General features: G+C 39.5%; 1 protein-coding gene across 3 annotated transcripts in view; it reads right to left on the bottom strand.

The window, feature by feature from the left end:
- The window catches only part of MTA1 (metastasis associated 1), an 82,638-nt gene that overhangs the window by 47,369 nt on the left and 13,585 nt on the right, over positions 1–21,684 (bottom strand). For all 3 annotated transcript variants that reach the window (XM_082054092.1, XM_082054093.1, XM_082054094.1), the window contains exons 2-6: positions 16,816–16,883; positions 14,315–14,408; positions 6,459–6,585; positions 6,223–6,286; positions 393–510 (exon numbers count right to left, since the gene is read on the bottom strand). In XM_082054092.1, coding sequence (XP_081910218.1) covers positions 393–510; positions 6,223–6,286; positions 6,459–6,585; positions 14,315–14,408; positions 16,816–16,883 — 471 coding nt within the window. The remainder of the gene's footprint in view (positions 1–392; positions 511–6,222; positions 6,287–6,458; positions 6,586–14,314; positions 14,409–16,815; positions 16,884–21,684) is intronic.

Here is a 21,684-nt window from a genome sequence, read left to right as displayed (position 1 = left end):
CATTTAACTGGCAGTAATTTGGGAGGTTTTTATAGGGGAGTGAAGCTTGATTGAAAACACAAAAGGCTTCACAGACAGGATGGGAATTTGTGTTTCCCGTGGAAATTCTGAAATCTCTCAATAAAAAGAGCACAAGCCCTGAGAGAGCCAATTAATTCAATTTGTTTCAACATGTTTTATGATTTGGACAAATGCCCACTTAAAGACTGGTTTGAGACATAACTAACTGCATTCAATGCGCAACAGCTTCAGTCACCAGCAAACCAGGACAGAGCTGTACGCATGGCCTGGCAGTGGAAACCTCCACCTCCCTCACCTATGCATGCTGCACACATAACAGTGGCCACATTTGCCATGGCCTCTTGACAAATTAAATAAGTTATGGAAATTACCCTCTTTTAGTAAGTCTGTTATATCTGCCTGGTATCTGTTTCCAACTCGAATCTCTCCTTTATCAGCGAGTAGGGTCTTTTGTTGAGGATCATATACTAGCGAATAAAAGAAGAAATCCTAAAAATAAAGTGAGACAAAAAATAAAAGAGTATTATTAACTTTTACATTCAGCTTTGCACGCATACTAGCAAGCTTTTACATTTTACATTTGGTTTTATGACCTATATATATTTTAAAGCTGAGTGAACAAACAATAAATGAACCACCCATTTTAAAACCCTATGTTAAATGGGGCCACTTTCATCTGTATAATAAGTGTAACAGCTCTCCTGAAAAGCAGCTGTTCCCTTAATACACGGTCTTTGAATTTGAAGCGAACAAAGCTCCTCTTGCACAAACAAGGCTCAAAATGGCCAGGACATAATTTTTAGTAATATCAGCTATTTCAGAACACAAAATCGCACTTTTCCATGTACCGAAACAGCAGTACTAGATGTTAGTGACATATCCACACAAAAACATTGATAGAAACTAAAGTGTAACTTCAGTGTTAGAGCTCTATCGATGAAACACCCCACAGAGACATACATGAAGGCCCTGACAACCTCTGGGGCCTCTGCTGGATTTCATCCAGTACAACCATGTCTTTCTCATGCTGGGAGGCCCAAAGCTGGACACAGCACTCCAGAAGTGGTCCCACAAGTGATGAGCTGGGGAGATGAATCCTTTCCTCCTGCTCACTACACCCCTGCTAATATAGACCAGGCTGGGTTTGGTTTTCCTGGTCACAGGGATGCGCTGATGACCAGCTTCTTGTCCACTACCATCTAAGCTTAAATTGCCACATTTCTTTCTACTCATTGGGAGAGGGGCAGCAGATTTGGCCGCAGCAGCGGTAAATTAGCTGCAGGTGGTAATACATTAGTTTGTTGCTTTTGTTCAAGTAGATGTGAAAAAGGCTAAAATAGTCTCCTGGCTTCTGTTACCTGGGTGTGTAAAATTAAAGCAAGAAGTCATACTAGAATGCAAATGTCCTGCCAGGGTGGAGAAAGAAAACAGCCAAAATTTTAACTACTTAAAACTGCACTGTATAACTAAACTTTTCTGCATTGATAAGTACTTAGCTATAGCTACTGAGTGACACATCAGAGACCAGGTGTGCTCGAAAGTACAGTGTGGGGTTTGGGGCAGGAAGAGAGCTCTGGCAGGACATGAAATAACAGACTTTCTGTAACCTCCATCCACAGCAACACCGTCACCAGGAAAGAGAAGTGCTTCTGAACAGAAACACAGAATGTGCAATGCACCTTTTCACATCTTGGGCTTCTGGCTTATTTTCCCCATATTTCTGTGTCAACAGCAGGCACTCTGTTTAAATACATCTAATTTCATGCTCATCTCATTTTCACTTTCCCTATATTTGTAAGTGCAACAGCATGCAACAAAAATTAGGAAAAAAATAGCATCAGTTTCAAGCCCTGTACATCTTCATGAAGAGGTGGCAAGGGAAAAAGAGTCTCCCAATCTGTCATACAAAGCTCAAAAAAGGAAGAATCACTGTGAGTTTCCCCAGTAACATGGCAAAAATTCTGTGGGCTGAGGCTTCAAAGGTATATACTAGTTCTGTTCCCCCGCACTGCACATTACACATATTAATCTAAGACTGATGCCATGGAGGTAAGGTCTCCTGTGTTTTCTTTACATGCCTAATGCATCCAGCATCCAATTACAGCATTTAAGAGAGTTAAACATGGTAACTTCTGCTCCAATTTTAACAAAACCCAGCATTTTTCTGGGAGGAGGTCAATGTCTATGGAAGAGAAGAAAAAAAGCCAGGAAAGAGCCAAGCAAGCCAACCAAACCTGCTTTACTACCTGAGAAAAACTGCTGCACAGAATATATCACCTACAGAGCATAAGAGGCAAGAAAGGAACTCACACTGATCTCCTCCAGCAGAAAACCTCCTGTTTTCCCACTGCAAAAGCATGAACTCAAAGGGCAGGAATGATCTCGTGTTATGCCACCACAACAGGTTAAAGTCATAGCTAACACGTGGCTAAACACTGTCCCAACACCCAGCCAAGTCAGTTGGAAAAGTTGTCTGTGCTTGGGTTTGGGGTAATGTTATTTGGCTGCATCCTAAACGAATGACATTTTTGACAGAATTGATTCCTACCCCCACAGGCACCAGGGTTGATCTACACCAACCTACCACTGCAAGGGAGCTTCAGAGTATATGAAAACTCATTCGTATTATGGCTGTGTAAAGAAATTTGCATCTCTTGCTCCCTGACACAGACAAAGTTCAAGAGATTACAGTATTTTGAGAATGCATTGTTGCATAAATAAAACATAGGAAAAGCTTTTGTCTCAAAAGATTCCACGTTACAAATATAGTGAGTGTTTTATTTGTTCCAGCTCCAGAATACCGAACTGTAGGACAAAGTATATGCAGCGCAACACTAATGCTTTTCAGGCACCTTGCCCAGCAAATATGCAAACCAAACACTGTAGCATAATAACACTGTGGGCCCCAAGGAAGGCCAGTCCTACAGGTGATTTCTTAACACAGTCTTTCTTGACCAGTGAAAATCGTTCATCATGGAAGCATTTTTTCCATTGTATTTAACTGTTAGATGACGTAGTGCTTCTCTTTTGTAGATTATCATGATGCATTTTCTCCACAAAATAGACCCCATCCTTCTCTAACACTCTCAGGCCATCTTTTTATACCCTGTCTCATATTAAGCAGGTTCAATGAAATAATTAAAAGCCTCTGGTCTCTTCTCTCCAACAGAGAAAAATATGGAAGCTTAGGGGCTCAAGTGTGAATAAAGCTAGACTGTAATCCCCAGAGGCAATGCAATACCTCTGCCATCTTTATACACAGAAACATGAAAATCAGCTAATGCAAACTGAGTGAGATTTCTGAAAACATAAATAAATGTCAATTTAGTGCCAATGCAAACTACAGTCTAAGGAACACAGCAGATCCTTGTATACTCTGAAGCTCACTTTAATTCTTGATTATCACTATTATTTTTCAGAAGTGATATTCACAATGAAATGACATGGCTCTGCAAAATCCCCCTCATTTTATCTGTCAAAACTCTTAGTGTTAAGGTTGCATCAGAGAAGAAAAAATAAAGGTTTTCTCTTAATTTCAGATCCCACAAAACACCCAACATGTTTGGAAAAACTATAATGACCTGCCAGGAGTTAAAATTAAACCATGACTCTCTACTTCTCCAAAGCGTTATACAGACACATACGCCCAGAGCTTCCCTACCCAAGCCGCTAAGCTGCCTGTAGCTGCAGCCAAGAACCAAAGACCCCAAGAAACTGCAGAAGGACTGGAAAAAGAAAATGAACTCAAAGTGGAAGCACAGGACAGAAAGAATTGTTAGTTCACTACGGCTTGCAAACTTACTGATGTCAGCTCGGGTGAAGAGGGGCAGTATATTTTAACCATATAGCATTTTCTTTTCAGGGAGGGTACCAAAAGTACCAAAATGCCAGACATCTACCCAGCACGCAAAATTCACACAAGCCTCTGGATATATCCTAGCAGACCAGTAAAATATATGGTACATACAGAACAGTTTACTGCAGAAGAGGGAAATCTAACACTTTTGCCGTAACTGGCTATGCCCTTCTCTTGATCTCCCTGGGAATTGAGTATCTACAAGAAATTCGGGGTTTCCAATAGCTTTTTAAACTTTTCCTCCTACTCCTCACTCCTGCTACAACCCCAGTTTTGCAGGCACAGTAAAATAGTCACTGCTGGTCCCACTTCAGCTCCTGCTCTGAACATAATACAGCAATCTTCCTGAGGAAGATGATGGAGGGAGGGAGGAAGGAGGAGAACAGAGATAACACTGACGTAATTTTGCTGTGCTTACTATCTCCCTAAAAACTCCTATCTGCACGTTTAACCTCCTTCGAGGCACACAGCCTTAGGCTGAAAAACTACTTTTAGTACTCATAATATACAAGAAATCAAATTACAGAATCCCTAGAACTGCTTAAGACTGTTGAAAGAAGCCATGGTAAAGAAAAAAAAATTGAAAGCAAATAACAGATTAAGAAAAAAAAAAAAAAAAGAAGAAGAAACAATTCAAAAGAATACCATCCAGTGCTATGAATTCACCAGGCAGTAACTATCTCATTTTCTTAATCTCTCTACGCTCCACCCAAGCACATTTGTGTTCCTGAGCTTTTGGTTTCATTACCATCTGTCCAAGTTTGTTTCCACCACAGCAAAATACAGTGCTAAGTGACAGGACACATTCAGGGAACTCTCTCATTCTGTGAAATCTCTGTGTGCCTGCTCAGTTTCAAAAATAACCCGCATCACTCATCTTGCATTTTGAGTGTTCAAAAGGATAAAAAAGAGAAATCTCTTTCTATTCTTACATCTGCAACCAAGCTGTTACATGATCAGAAAAAGTCAGTTCCCTTCTCTGTCTCAATGTACCTGTAATTTTAATGATTACAAAAACGTGTTGGGAGCAATTGAGAATGAATACTATTATACTTAAAATCTGGGTACTAGAAAATCTAAAATAATTACAGATTGATTAACTTCTGCTTTCAAATTGGCATATCCCAGGCTGCAAGCTGGTAACACGCATTTCTGAATACAACAGCCCTTGTTTGATGCGCTGCCATTTGGCAGCCCTGAGCAGATTCGACATGTTTTTGGTTTCACATTCCAAAGAGAAACCTGACTATTTAACCCCTGTGCTTTGTTTAAAATTCTCTCGAACTAGAGTATCAGATTAAAATTAATCTTACGCTTAAATAAATACTAAAGAAAACTAAAAAAGCATTTAAAAGGAAAGCCTGTGAGACAGACTACAGCATGCTCCTTGCAAAAAATGACCTGTCTTCTCCTTGTTTCTTAAGTGCCAGTAATGACCATTACCTTATTTTTTAATTACAATATTTCCTTTCTTGTATAACATTCTAATGTTTTCAAATGCATACGTAACACTTGCAGATGTATTCAAATAATAATATCCTGAAATTGTTTGCTAATCTCCTAATTACTTCCCAGATTGTCAAATTCCAAGACTGTCTAATCCATCTGGCAGCCAGAGGTCTAGCCACAGTTAAAGGTATATAAATATATTTAAAATACTTACAATCGTAATTTTTAAAATCCCAAAATATCTGAAAAAGTAAACTCCAAGATTTATATTCTGAATACTGATTGGCAGTGCAACAAAATTCCATTTCAGGTGTTGGGTTTGAGGTACATTTAAACAGTTTGTAAAAATTTCTGCAGGACTTGGAAGTTAACTGACAAGTAGTTTATTGAAGGCTAAGTGCCTGTGGCGGCATATGAAGACTACAGGTAGACAGCAGTGAACTCAAAAAACAGGGAACTAAGCTCCTCAGAAATCTGAGGTGAGATCAAGCTTAAACCATATTAACATAAATCTGTAGGATTTCAGGATAAAGCAAATATATAGAAATATAGCTTGCTGGCTTGGTCCCTCTTCACATTTACTCCATCTCCCACCCTGTGTCATCTGGGGTATGAGCCTCCAGTTTTGAACTTTCAGACTGCCAGGCTGATGAGCAAGTGAGGCTCTTTATGCAAGGAGAGGCAGCTCTGTCACAAGGATATAAACAACAGGTCTGGCCTCTAGATCCACAGTGTCTTGTATCAGAATGAAAATTGTATAGAGCCTAAAGCTGTCACTGCCCATAAATGTAGAAAGGAAAGAACCACCTTATTTCTAGGACTTGTGAAAAGACACCAATCCTAAATTGTGCCAGAATAAACTGGGCAAGCTTGACAATTCACAAAATGGTTCATACCTCCCGTTCCAGATATGATTTAAGCGATTCCGTCTCATTTAACAGAGTAACGCTGCATTTGCCTCTAAAAAAAGAGAAACACATTTCATGAGAAGACATCTTAAACGCTCATGTGATTCACAAGATGGTATTACTGAAGTTGTACACAGAATTTAATCTTACATTGAAGAATACTTGAATAATATTGATGCCATTAGGTTTTAGAATAAAAAGCAGTGGAAGAAAATAGTCATTACCTAATGTGTGTGGCTGGCAGAGATTCCAGCTGTCGTGAGAGAAACAACTCACGATGTCTTAGCTGATGCTTCTGTTTCTCTGGTAAATCAACCATTTCTGGATTTTCCATCTCTTCTTCCATTTCTCCTAGTTATAAAGAGACAAAACTGATGATCAAGAGCAGTACGAGTATTGATTCTGAGAGAGTCAGGATGAGCTGCTCCAAAACCTTTGCTAAATAATACACGTTATTTAGATGAAGTCACCTTCATCTGAATCCTCACATTTCAGCCAACTGAACAATCAGATAACTAGTTATGCCTGTGAAGACTTGTATTTATTCGCCGCTCGGATCAGAGCATTCCAGGTACACACAGGTCACACTGGCGCACTAACCTGAAGTCACACAGATCTGGTCCCAATAGCCAAACTCTGAAGGGAGCTGCTCTTGGACCGTAAAATCACCGCACCGTAAAATCCATCAGTAAGGACCTGACACATGATGGGTGAGGCAGTAAAGGCAAAGTCTTTCCACTTTGCCATGCATCAGCTATCTTACACTCTGCTCCTCTTTCAGGATATCAGGCTGTCCTGTCCCAACCTCAACAGCTTTTGCAGGAAATGTCCACTGAAAAGGTTATTCATTTAGTGCTAAATTTGATTCTCTTCACCCCAACCACAGCCAATTGATCACAGTCACAAGATTAACTGGCATGTAACCAAGTGCCTTAGGCTGGTCTTGCAGCCCACCCTGCCCTACCACACCAGATGGGTTCGACTGCAATACTCCCGCATTTCAAAAACTTGCTTTATTCTGCCGTCAGGATCCACCACTTCTGGCTTTGAGCTATCCAGTCTCCATTCAACCAGTTTTTAAATGAATGCCAAAGTAAATATATGAAACCACATACACACGGATACATAACTGATCGAAAACATCTCTAGGCATTTTCCTTGTAAGAAGCAAATTATTAGTATGCTTTGTGATTATTAGCAAGCATCCTGTCAATTATGCAAGATTAAGCTCTAGAAGGCAAAATACTCCAAGACAGCTGCAAAGGCTCTCTAAGATGAAGGACTGTGAAAGGAAACATCAGACTTTTTTTCCTGCCCTAAGAAATTAAGGCAGTTACTGTCTTTTCCAAAACCACAGCAGAAGTTTCCCAGACTGTAGCAGAATGAGCTGTAAAGTCTCATACATGAATAGTAAAACTGTAATTTTACAGCAGCAGTACTCTAAAAGGGCAGACTTATGCCTGCAGCTTAATTCAATAGTTGTTGCCAAGAAACACTTCTAGTCAGAAATACATACAGGCACAGTTATGATTTATATACCCTTAAGATTAGTTAACTGTAATCCTTACAGTTATCCCCAAACAAAGCAAACAAAAAGCAGAGATCTCAATTTTATAAAACACTAACACTGCATTTAGTTTTAAATAGGCCACCATTGTGCCAAAGGGGGTGACAAAAAATTATATCTCCTTCAGGTTCCCCACAATTTATCACTGTTTTATTGTCCTGGAAAAGACCTGTGGTTTCCACGTCCCTCAGATAAGCTGCTCCAGCAAGGAAGGAAAAAAACAGCAGCATAATTAAACCAGACTGCAACATGCACTAGCTCTTATACCCCAGGAGCTGTTAAGGATACAGCAGCACACGTATTTTCAGATTTTCCTAGGAACTAGAGCACCCAATTTACATTTGTGCCACAGTTTCATAGTTCTGTAATCTATTTACTGAAGTGGATTCTGTTTTAGTTGAAAACTAATATTGTGGCTGCTGACCTACACTATAAATATACCAGCAGCAATCCACAAACAAGTCAGCAAGTTCCAAGCTGGCTTGCCTAAAAACTGAAGGATGTGCAAATGGAGAGACGTTCATGGCTACACTTAAAACAGTTTTTGGAGAATAAGAGTAGTGCACTGTGTAACATGGGAAAAATGCTATAAGGAGCATGCTAAAATACTCAATATCTTCAGTGTATTTAATAGCCAAGAGCTTTTACAAATTACATTTATTAAAAAATATATTAACCACCATGTGGCAATCAAATCTACAAACAAAATGAAGCCACCCAGCACAACCAAGCTAATGTCAGGAACCCATCCCTTCAGCTAGGCTTATCTTCCAGGCAGCGTTTTATTTATGTGTCTAGCTTTTGTAATACAATAAAGAAGGTGGGAAGCACATATTTTCTTCTTATGCCAGCTCCGCTATGCACAGCCTTTCAAAACAAAAAGGCGTAGGTTTTTTTTTTTTAAAGACAGACATTTCTACAGGTAACAAACAGCTCCCCCGCACCAAGACATAAAGTTGTCATAGTTCCTGCAGACAGAGGCGGGAATATTCCAAGAAATAACAAACAAAAAATTCTACACAAACAGGCATTTTCTCTCCCTCTCACCGCCATGATTTAGTACTGAAAAGACTGAACCTGGCTCATGCATTTGGAACCATGAGAAGGAGGAGAGAATACAGGGCTGGATCCAGTACGGGACCCTTTCTGTCTCCTGGAAGTCATGCAAAAGTGTCTTTGACAAAACCCGTAACTAACACCCACTCTGTGCAGCCAGTGAAGGCTTAAGACAGACCCCAAACAGCAGCAGGGGCTGGCCCAGCTTCGGGTTCCAGGACAGGCCCGTATGACACATCTGCATTCCACTGGCATGCATGTGAAGCACTCAAAGCTCTGAGTGAAGCAGACTTCATCCTCAAGAATGGTAGCCCCTGAGAAATAAGGACCATGGTCTTAAAAACATATAAATGTATGTATTAAAAATACGTAAGAAATATTTTCAGAAAGACATGCTCGCATTTTTGACAGTACTGCAGAATAAGTGATGTGGGAATACAGTAGATACAGTATATTGGGACTTCAGTTCTCTCATAAAGCTTTAATTCAAAATTAATCTCTCTGCTTGATAGATGTGCTCATGCAGATTTAAAACTAAACATTTAGTCTTAATACAAACAGTAATATATCAGCTATGCAGAAGTAGCCAGTGGAATCCTGCAAGAAGTGTATTAGATTAAGTATTATTTTATATTTGATGACAGAATCATTAACAGCGCATTAACAAAGCCTGAAGATGACTTATATTGGAAACAAGAGACGGGCAGGTTGGACACAAACAGCAAGACTCATGTGAAAGCTAACATATATGGGGAAAAATAATTAGAAAGAGTAAACTTTGAGTTGGCAGGAGAAACCCAAGAGGCAGTAATTGTAATTTAAAATGACTGTGTGTGTGAGATGCGAAATTAAACATCAATATTTGCTAGACACAAGAAAGAACAGCAATTTGATATAAATCAGCTGGGCTCTACAACATCAGAGGTAGAAAGGACCAGCCCTTTCTCTGCATTCTGTGTGTCGTACAAGTAGCTACACAGCAGAATTCAGAAATGCACACAGACAAACAAGAGCCAGAAATTAGGGTTAGAGAGCACACCACAGTGTCCAGCTTGGGAGACAGTCTGTAGTAACAGAAGAATTAGTTAGTGTGGCATTACTAACAACAAAATGTAACTAAAAAAGGAAAAAAATGTGGTCAAAACAATAGAAATGCATTAGATACAGTGCTATTGACCTGTGCAACAGTTCCTTTCAGGAGTGAAGAAAGTTTAAACTCTGGGTGCTTTAACAGCCCATCTAAGCAGCTCATAAGGACATTATAAAAGTGTTGCATTTGAAGAAATGAACAACAGACGACCACATATTTTCTCCAGGTCCAGTTTCAAATGGTCTATGTTAAGCCTCATCCTCATTAATTTTCTCTCTACCAAAAAACATATATTGATTCATAGCTATAGAAAATATGGTGAAAGTTTTAACAAATAGAAATCCTTACAACTTGACACTTCAGAAGGAGTTTGCCCTGTTATCAAGACATCCCACTACGATCCCTTCCAAAAACAACTTGTGATCATCTTTTGGAGCCATGGCCACTATTACAAGTCCCACACAGCACAAGCAAACACTAGTTTGGACACTCAGCTTATCTTTCCTCTCTGTACCACCCCCAGAAGAGAAAAATCAGTTTCCTCCTCTCAGTAACAACAGAGTCAAAAGTGTATTTAGTGGATTAATGAATTTGACTCCTCTTAAATCTGCATGTGTGGTGTTGGGAGAAAATGGAGGAGAAGGGGAATAGAATGGGAAAAATATGAATATAAAGAACTCATTTGTGAAGCTCTTGTCAAACTGCATTTAGACTCTAAAATTAAAACAAACAAACAAACAACAAACAAACTTAATAGACCCCCTACTCGTTGAGGCACCCAGGTCTCATGCAACTCATGGGCTGATTGAGTAATGAAACCTCACCACTGCAAGACATTTATTTTTAGAAGCTTTGGTACTTAAAAAACCACGCTGCCATGTGTGCCTGGCACCCAAACATGGGCTGCTGACAGCTCACCATAAACCTGCCAAATCGGCCAGCACCAACTCCTCAGCTCCCCAACCACTACTACAGGATGTTTTTAATGAAGCAAAAACTGTGGTCATAAGACAGATGTCAAGTAACTAGAGGTGGCCTGGGGTGACTGGTTTGAAGGGGAGGCAGGAGGTTGTATTCCTGCTGTTGGAAATATTTACTTAATTATTTTAAAAAACTACTCAAGACATTATACAGAAACTATAGAGGGAGAAAATACAGCAATAGCTTGAAGAGTAAATTAACTTTCACACTTCTCTTCCATCAAGTTCTGCCTGCAATCTTGTTTGCATACAATATTCTATCTTAAACCACTACAAAGTCTCTGGGCAAGAACACTAAATAGTCTCCCATTGGCAACGCAGGTTCATTTCAGAAACAGGTGGTGAAATTCCCCAGAATAATTTGTGAGGTGATTAAAGAGGCTTATGAATAAAAAGTGCTACCAATGTATGGAAGCCATTATAAGGCTGAAAGATTTATAGGACAGCCTAGACAGGCTTTATATCATATGATAAAAACAGTAACATCACAGATCGAATCCAAGAATCAGGTTGCATACATCAGGTACTAATATACAGTCACCAACTACAGAATAAGTTGTTTCCAACTCATTTCTCTTTACAAAGAGTTATGAGAAAAGACAACGTCTCAGACTAGTTTGTTTCAGATATATGATGAATTATACAAGTCAAAGGTGTAACCGCTTTTAAATTTCTTTTTTAAACTTTGCAACATTCATTTCACAATCATATTTTTTCCTTCCTTTATTGGAAAAGAAAAAAAATTAAAAATATACATATACTTTTCTGTTCCTGTTCTGGCTCTATCTTCCCATTATTTGGTTCTCTCACTGCACTGATCTCAACGGTAGGTCTAAAATAAAGGCATCTTAAAGAGAAGACTGTGTGAATCCAGAAATGTCTGCAGTCAGAAAGCTCCATTAATCAGCTGAACAAAGGCAGTTAAAAGATCAGCGATGCAGATACGTACATCTACTGCAAATGCATCAGAATGAGGCAACAGGAGACTTTATGGAAATGAACTCAAAGTCAGTGACAGTGTTGAGTATCTGTACTAGAATCTTAACATCCACAAAATTTAATTTCATTGTATCATGCAGATATTATTTTTTTCAGAATAAAGAACTAGCAGCTGTCCAAAAGCTTAAATTCACTCTCTTCTCCTTCCTTAAGGAGCACAGAAGCCACACAACAGCACATCTATCTAAATAAATGGAAGTCATTTAGTAGCAATTTTATTCTGCACCAGAAAGAAACATACTGGAAAAAATGTTAGTTACTAATGAAATTTACACTAAGGGACAGCCTCAGTTGTCTCTGGTGGCTCTATTAATAGCATTGTGCTACAGAAGGATTTTCCTGTTTTTCAAACACATATTCATATGAACAATGAATTATTTGTTTGCAGTAGAAAGAAATCTTAAATTTCTTATCACAAAAAGAAATCAGCCTTTGCAGGTTCAAAGAGCATTTAAATGGGTTCAAATATTTTTCATTTTCAGCCTCAGACATGCGTTTCTTTGAATCATTCCTACCTGCTTCCTTTACTAAATCTAGTAAAGTAAGACACAGATGAAGGAATCAATAGTCACGTTGTTTACAGTGAAGCTTCTATTAAGCTTCTGTATTCTCAGATAAAATGAGTACTGCTGCACTGAAGAGATATCGAAAAGCATTGCCTGCTACCACAATTCTGCAACACAGCCAAATCTCAATGCCACACAACTTCTTTTCCGAGGTATGGTTGCAATGGAGGGACTTACTTGGACTTGAATCTACGACAGAAAATACTCAAATTTATCAATAACAAGGGGCTGGTTTTGCTGCATGTTTTCCCCAAGGGCAGTACAGCCCTGAGAACACAGCAAGACATTACATTCATTGTTAAAACTGAATATCTGATTTAATCAATCCCCATAGAGTGCAACTATGTATATCCGTACGACATACACATCACAGTATATTCATACATACACCAAGAAGTACATTAAAAGACAATGATGCCTGGCAGCTAAATCATAATTTTGACAGGCCTAGATCTGATGCTTCTTTTTCATTTATGTATATGGGCCTACAGGGAAGCCTTGACTTACACAGATTGATATGGCTGTCCATGCTTCTTGATAAATTTTAAGCAAATTTCACCAGTAACTAGAATGGAGTCAAAGAGGCTGGAATCACGGCAGACAAAGTGGCAACGATGTGTCATATGTTGCACTATTTCTCCCCCAGAGGTGGATTCTACTGTGAGAACCAGCGAATGCACCACACTCACCCCCTTCTGAGTTTGGAATGCACAGACCCACAGCAGCTTCTCAGCTTGTTTGTGTGTTTTTTTTTTCTTGAAACTATCTAATTTTTTTTGGCAGTATTTTGCCTTACAGATTTATATAGGCAAACATCTCATCCACTGACATCTAACTGGGTTTTGTATACACTTTTTAGAATTTGAAAACTATTTCTACAATTGAAAGATAACTGTAACACTGAATCTTGTTTTTCAGAAGGAGGCTTCCATCTCTACTCAGCCAGGTACATCACATGCCTCTAACCTCAGTGGCAGAGAAGCACATGCCAACTTCAGTTAACACAACATTCTATAAAATAACAAAAATAAAGAAATGAATTATTCTACACATACATGCAAAGGAAGACAAAATAAAATTTAAGGGGTTGTTCACACTACTTTATGATAGTTTAGCTTCATGTTTACTTTTTAAAAATCAGAAGGTACAGTACTCAAAAAAAGAAAAGTTATGGTTTTCAAGTCTCCTCTCAGCCTAGATGCTATTTTTTTTTCCTAACAAACGGACTTGGAAGTATTCAAAACAATGATAGGATGTCCTAAAATTCAGTGCTTTTAAGATGTATTTACTAAGCATGTTCAGACAAAATCTATGTCACTACAAAAAATGTTACTAACATTGAAATATAAAGACAATTCCTGCTAGCCAAGTTTCAAGTTGGCCATGTTTCAAGTCTGTTTCCTATTATCAGACTATCTGACTTACTCATAAAGGCAGTTTGAGGGTTTTTTAATCTTCTAACCAAACCAAATAATTCATAAGAAGTAATATGAGACAGGGAGAATACTTTCTCTCAGGACAAAAATTAAGAAATTCCCTTTTTTGAAGCAAATAAGATGCCTTTATTTAGCCCTAACTGAAAACTACTGTCCTCTCCTTACCATGATAACCAAACCATACACCAAATGAGGTTTTAAAAGGTTTAAGGGGTGAGAGAGAGAGAAAGATAATTCAGCTAAACAAGTAAGGCAATTTCCTGAAGATGCGTACATGAATAGGACATTTAAAAATAATAATATTGCTGTTGCAGTTACAAGCATCAAAGTTCTGCCCCAAGTTTGGCAACTTTGCGTAGAAGCAATTTGGACACAAACAAGCTTACTTGCATGTTTGTCTGCCAATACAATAAGTGTACTCGATATGTCTCTTCTCCTGTAGAAACAAACCACCTTTGCTTCCACATTTCCATTGGCAGTCTGAAATAGGAAAAAAGAAAAAAATTGAGCACAAATCAAGAACTGAACTCTATACGCCAAACAAGAAACTACATAAAAATTTGCAGTTTTGCACAAGAGCTACATGGCATCACTTTTTCGCACCCTCCAGCTGCACATCTTATCTAACACATGAACTCCAGTGTGATCCATTCCAGGGTAGGGAAACAGAGTTCAGCCCTTCCATCCTAATTGCTTCTGCACAATAACCATCTTTAGCAGTTATAGATGTTTCAAGGGGTGAGAAAAAAACATATCCTTGCAGTTAAAACATACTAAAAAGCCACCGTGCTACTTTTCAGGTGATGCCTACATTTAGTAGAATTCAAAAGTATCTTTAAAATCCTTATAAAAATAACTGAAATAAACAACAGAATTCAGGTTTAGGCTGTTCTGCAAACTCTGTAGAACAGTAGAAAAGCAAGAAAAGAACCCAGCCATTATTACTTTCACCAAAGAAATCACACAGGGTTTTCTCTCCTCACAGCAGTGGTGAGCTAAACAAAGACTAAAAAAATCATTCTGAAAGGAGAACCAAGGAAGTTGCACCAGGCAATGAACTCCACACCAGTGACAACATACCAAAAAAAGTCTGAATTTCTGAAAGGTTTGGGATTTTTTTTCTTAAAACCCTCAAAATTAGGTAGGAGATTAATCTCTTGAAATGGTATCTGCCTAATTGAGAAACTGGCTTTATACAAACTTCACCGGAAATACACCTACTGGTTTGTAACAGTCCAAGACAATCTACTGTCTCAAAAATAATCAACAAGTAATGAAAATGTAACTTGAAAGAGTTTTACCCTACTACTGAAGAGTCCTTGGAAACCATAATGATGGCATCCAGTTTAAGAAACCAGAAGACTAAGATAAAATTCCCCTCTTTATGTGTCCAGAAAAGGTAGTGGACCAGCAATTTGTCCACAAGGAAACAAAATAAAAATTGATATACATGCTTATTGCTAAGATGTGAATGGAGGAAAAGTTTCATCTTTTATTAGTTTTTCTAACACAAAGCAAATCAGACAATATATACACATGCAAATACTTCCTCTTGCAGCCTACCAGTTTTTGGTACAGAGCCTGCAGAATTTCTATACTTTTCTATTAAATAATTCAGGACTTTTAAGTGTTGAGGAACTAACTACAATACAAATGCAGAAGCCGCCTTGTTAAAACGCAGACAGCTACAACATAGAATTATCTATTTCATTTAATTGCTCAGGCTTCATTTACACTCAGTGAACAAAAGGCAAGGTAAGATATATGATTAATTTCAACCTCAAAGATCAATTTCAAAGAGTAGGTCAGAGAAATTACAGCTCCAGCAAGAGTTGCACTAAGATGAAAGATTCAGGCTGAAAGCTATTTTTTCAAAGGGGGTGTGGTGGATCAGTGAAGAATGAAAAGAGACAAGAAGAGGGTGGAAAAAAACACTTTCAAAACCCACTTTCCCAGGAAGTTATCAACAAGTCTGCACCCTGTAGCTGATGCAGTACAGCTGTCGATACCTCAGGGCTGTGGATCCATAGGGAACATTTCAAGAACTCTGTCTCTCTTCTATTAAGGAAGCAAGAGAGTATTTCTGAAAAAAACTCCACTACAAAGAAGGGGTCACAAGGATGTCCTAGTCTTCAGATTCTTTATTTGTCATTAGATCGATAAATTTTCTCTTCCAAGTAACTGTTTCAGAAATATGTGTTTTTCCATCATTGTTGGCTAAAGAACTGGTTTTAGTTAGTTAACTTAAATTCAAATCCAAACTGGCCATGTCACAATCCTTTTATATGGGCTGCAATGGACACAGGGGTATTAAACCCAAGAAAGTGGCACATTTAGGACACAGCTAAAGGCTTCAGAACAGTCTTCCCTCCTCAACTAGGTAAAATTCCAGCATGGAGGAAGACTTCAGCTGGCCTCCCACATCCAAGCTATCATGCTTCCCTTCTAGATCCAATGAAAGGGGAATCTGACAGATGCCCCAAAGGACACTCAGCAAAGACCAAGTCCGAGGAAGCGGGTAACTGCTCTAAACCTTCCTGTTGAGCAAGAGTCTCCCCCAACAAAGACCAAATTAAAAAGCTCTCCATCCTCTAAGTAAGCTGTTGTATTTTCTTCGTATTCAATGATCCTGGCACAGAACTGCAAAAATCTGCCCTACAGGTGGGCGTAATCACCTTGGGAATGACCTATGGTTGACACTCTGTTCTCCTTTGGTATGAAATGACAATCTGGCAAGTCTCAAAGCATTCCAGAAAATTATCAGAACAAAAGCATTTTTAAGCTTCTAATTACCAGAGAACTACTAAAGAATTGTTTTGATTTTAATCAAATCAAACAGATCGTAAATTCAATCAACTTCCAAGACTTGATGGAAAAAATTGTTTACCTTATTAAGCTCTTCTATTCTTCGTATCAAATACGGGTTACTTGAAGAATTTTCGAAGTAGACATAATCTGACAAAAAGAAAAAAAAGACTCTTTAAAATATGAACTAAAAAAACCAAATCAAAACCTCAAATGTATACCTGTTAGACCATACTAATATACCAGACCATACTATATGTTACACCATACCAAAGTAACTTCTTGGCACAAGCAGTATTTCAAATGTTCCTACTAAATCCATGATTTTAAGTAAGGAAATACAAAATCCATGTCAGTATAAGCAACATATACTAGTACAACCTGAAGACTCACTTTCAGGGAAAATAAAAAAAATCATGGAGCTCTGCTGTCAACCTGGAAAGCAAAGCATATGATCTTCCTTTCCTTCTCTCTCTGATCAGATTATTTCCACTTTGATCACATTGTTTTCTTTACTTGCTTCCTCTTCTTTCCCATCAAAATCCAGCCATTTCTCACTGGCAATATGCAATCATTCCTCTCCCCCTGCAGCTCAGCTTCAAGGTAATGCCCATTTTCTTAGAATACAGAAAGTTCCATTGTTTCTTTCTCTCTTACATTTTCCTCTACTTCCAGGTCTTTTACACCTATATTATCCTAGAATACACTCAAGAAAACTCCTTATAGTAAGCCAAGCATGTCAGTAACGTTCATATTTCCAAGCAGGATAAACATCCTAAGTTACAGGAAGAAAATTAGTTCTTTTACCCAAAGCAGTGCCTTCAAAAAAAAGAAAAAAAAGAAAGAGAAGCACCAAAGACTGCCATATACATAATTTTGTATTACTGAGCTTCAAGCTTAAACAGTCCTTTTTACAGATAAGGAAACAGAAGCTCAGGAGTCCTGAATGGACTTGGCCTTTATCTCCCAACACTCCTGAAGCCAAATCCTAAGCCTTAAGTGAGGCAAGAAGAGGCGGGAATTCACCTCCCACCCACCCCTGGCTGCTGACCTTGCATGCAGATCTAACAACGATTCCTTCCAAGATCATCCACTAGATTTAAGAAGATTTCCTTCCAGATTTCCCAGCCCATTTGTGTTTGGAGCAAAACACCCATAGCCCCCAGGGCAATCTGCAATGAACACATCAGCATGAGGCTCCACCACTGAATGGGTGATTAGCAGTGCTCACTTCGGATAAATAAAGACAACAACTGAAGCTGTTAGCCTCAATCTCCCTGAAATGTTTGTTAAAAGGACAGTAGGTAGAGAGTCACCTCCTCCCCAGACCAGAGGAAGTCACCCCGAAGGGCCTCTGCTCCTGAAAAGCTGCAATGTGAGGGCTAAGGATTGTCCCCTTATCTCCAGGGTGGCCATGGAGAGAGCAGAGCATTCCCCTCCTACAGCAGCCCTTCCAAAACCCCAGGACCGGCAGCCCTCACTGACTGCAGACAACTCAAGTGCGCTTGTGTCCCTTCCACAGGGATGAGCTGCCTTCGAACAGCGGTCGCGTCACCAGCCAAGAATCCCAGGGGTTACCACCCAAGAGCGGGAGTTTCCCAAGGTCTTGTCTTTCCATTAAAAAAAAAAAAAAAGTGTCATATGCCATAAGTTGCAAAGACACCTTGACAATCAAGTCTCAACATGGTCTTGGTTGAAGTGATGATTGATGCAGTGGCAATGCCAACATTGAAACAGTGTGCATCTTGGGGTACCTAACCATACATAGTGTCACTAGAACTAATAAAGCATAGAAATACTACACCAAGTTTTTTAGATTTTTGTGCATTCTGTGCTCCAGACCTCTCAGACTGATCATCAGCTGTCTTCACACACACTAACACACATCTGAGTAACTCCAAAACTTTCTTCCTGACTGCAAGAGCCGGTTCCTCCTAAATGTCGCTTCCCTGCAGGCTTTAGACTGAAGAATTATCTCATTCAAGGAATTCAGACTGGACACCTACTTTGTAGAAAACGAAAATGGCTTGTAGAAAACCAAATGGTCAAGACACCCAATTAACTAGATTCTAAATTTCCACTCCCAAGCACCACTGTGCAGCACACCAAATGGGAAACAACAGGTTCAACATCACAATAACCAACTCTACCAGAAGCCACAAAACCAAGCACATATTGGGCAGCTTCAGCAATAACAACTGCTGACCAAAAAGAACAAAGGCATTAAGCAATTTACAGATCAGTAGAGTGAAATCTTTTCTCTCCCAGTAGAACACCGATGCCCTATGAGGGACCTGCAGTGGAGGACGTGGAAGCTTCGAGGTGCCTCCAAGCTCACCAGCATGCATGAGGAGCTAAACTGGTCACCTCTCACCTCAGGCAAAAATCTTACATTTGTGAGCACTGTGACTGAAAATTGAAAATTAAAACTAAAGGAAAAATTAATGTCTGTCTTGAAATTATGACCTTGTCTTTAATTCCAGTTTCAGGTGACCATTACAAATCTTTGTAATTCTCATAATTTTTATAACAACTTTTTTGCGTGCACATATGTACACTTATTCTCGCAGACACGTTTTCTACCCCAAGTGGACATTAACTCAATTTTTCATGTAACTACAGTTTATTGATTGTAAAATGTGGCATGGCTTTAAAGAAAGTTTATCACAGATGAATGGTTTACCAAAGAACAGCTCACAACAGTATCCAACAGTTTTGAATAATAAAACCCCAAAAATGTTGTTTTATTCAGCAGCAGGATCATCTGCAAACCCCACACTCTGCGATCAGTAACTGCAAACAACCCTCGCACAAAGCAGCCAACGTGGGCTGCTGCCAGGAAGGCAGAAGCCAGGCCGTCCCATGGGATGCTCCAGGAGCTGGAACACACAGCGTAGAGGTGCAGGCTCAGACCAGTGCTTGATGCCTTCATCGTGCCACCAGTGCACTGCCCAGTACATCTCATCCATGTTTTAGACTAATCCCACAACTATGCTAAGCATCTCACCAGTAGCTATGCAACTAATGGAGGCCTATTTCCCATTACTCAAATTACCTAGAAAAGGGTTTATTCCTCTCTGCAAGTAATGCAAAGCACACACTGCAAATCACATAAAACAGAATGTGAGAAGATCAGAGGGGAGTTATTTGCATTTTTCATAAAGATTTTAAATACTTTAACTAAAATTAAAATGCTATCCTGCACAGAGAAATGCTTGAGTTACTGTTCCACACGTACAAGGTAAATTTTCAGTTCAGCCAACTGCTCTCCAAACTGATGCTTTAGCAGGTGTGAGCACTCCTCTTACACTGTTCCATAAGCAGTAAAAACAGTGACAGCTGGTTTCCTACACACTGGGTGTAAAGGAGGTACAGCCCCATGCTCCACTGACCCCTACACTCCAAAACACTTCCTCGCCCTTCAGCAGCACTTCCCCTTCATCTCCAGCTTCCTCCCATGCCATGGACCGCATCCTTCTCATCCTGCCTACCCAATGAATACTATTCCCAGTTTGCTTTCAGGACAGTAGCTACAACTGTACACACACAGAAACCCTCTCCAGGCTCCCAAGAACCCAGCTGTCAATGGGACACTGTGTGAGCACAGCTGCCAGAGTCTCTGTGCGCTGGGCCGAAAGAGAGGATGGGAAAGAAACAAAATTAACAAACCTCTCAACAACAGGAAGATACACATCTCAGCTCCTACCGCAGAACAGGAAGGAAAAAGTACACTAAAACAAAAAATAAGGTCTAGGAAGAGAAAAGCAGAGCCTGAGAGCAAGCAAATAAGTTGGACCCTTCAAACAAAACAGACTGTCCATCCTCATTAATCTATCAGCTTTGCTACTTACACGATGCAAGAGCAGGCTATCTGCTCTGCACCCCACAAGCACAGCACATCTTGCCAACAGCAACCACCACAAACACACCAAGCTCACCCCTCAACACCCAACCGCCTGAACAAACGTTGGAGACTCAATCCCACAACTTGACAACAGCTTGCAGCTTAAACTCACAATCCCTGGATTAATCAGCCATGCATCCAAAGCACAATCTTAATTAACAGCATCACTCATGCACATTGCAAAATTCTCTGTGATGAGGCCAATGTGGTGTGGCAACACCACAAAGCATAAGGACCATCACACATATCACCCCTTCTGACACAAACTCAATATTTATTTCTTCCTCTTGCCTATAATGCTTTAGAGCAGGAATACCTGCATATGTAAATCTACCCAAAAAGCCTTTCTATCCTATAACTTTTTTTTTCAGAAGTTGAGAATATACACAACTTATTAGAAAGCAATGCCATATTACAGAGGTACTGAACTGCTAGAACACACAGAGACAAACATACCTGCAACAGTACAGCAGCTAAAATGACAGCCTACAGACCACAGAACATGGAAATTTTCCACAAAGGCAGTGAAAGAATTGTTCTCAATCAGCAATAAACATAACAGACTTTCTTTTTGCTGTCGTATGCTTTTGAGACATTATTGAACAATTGTTTCTCCCTCTTCATGTCAGCTGTTTACTAAGTCTACATAGGTCCACAGAAAAGACAATCAGAATGAGATACTGCAAAAGAAAGCACACACAGTGTCTAGAGGTCATATATTTATAAGATTAGACATGTCTGAGCTACCTAATAACCTTATGAGCTTTTAGGTGATCAAGTTGCAAAAATGCCCAAAAGTATTTTTATCCTTCCCAACTTCCATTTGCCTTTCAAGCCACAAGCACTTTCTGAGGACTGACCCTGCTGAATGCTCCCTGCTTTACCTCCAGAAATTCCCACACCCTGCATCCCACATGAGCCTGCAGATGTGCTCGGGACAGGAGGGAGGCTGCAGACCTTCCTCTTTGCACGCTCACTGCCACTGCTGGGTACAACATGCATTTCCACATATGTGATAAAAAATTAAATTCACACTTGCAAATTTTC

The sequence above is a fragment of the Streptopelia decaocto genome, assembly GCF_964273445.1.
Source record: "Streptopelia decaocto genome assembly, chromosome: 5".
Lineage (NCBI taxonomy): Eukaryota > Metazoa > Chordata > Aves > Columbiformes > Columbidae > Streptopelia > Streptopelia decaocto.
This window is presented reverse-complemented; position numbering and strand designations above follow the sequence as displayed.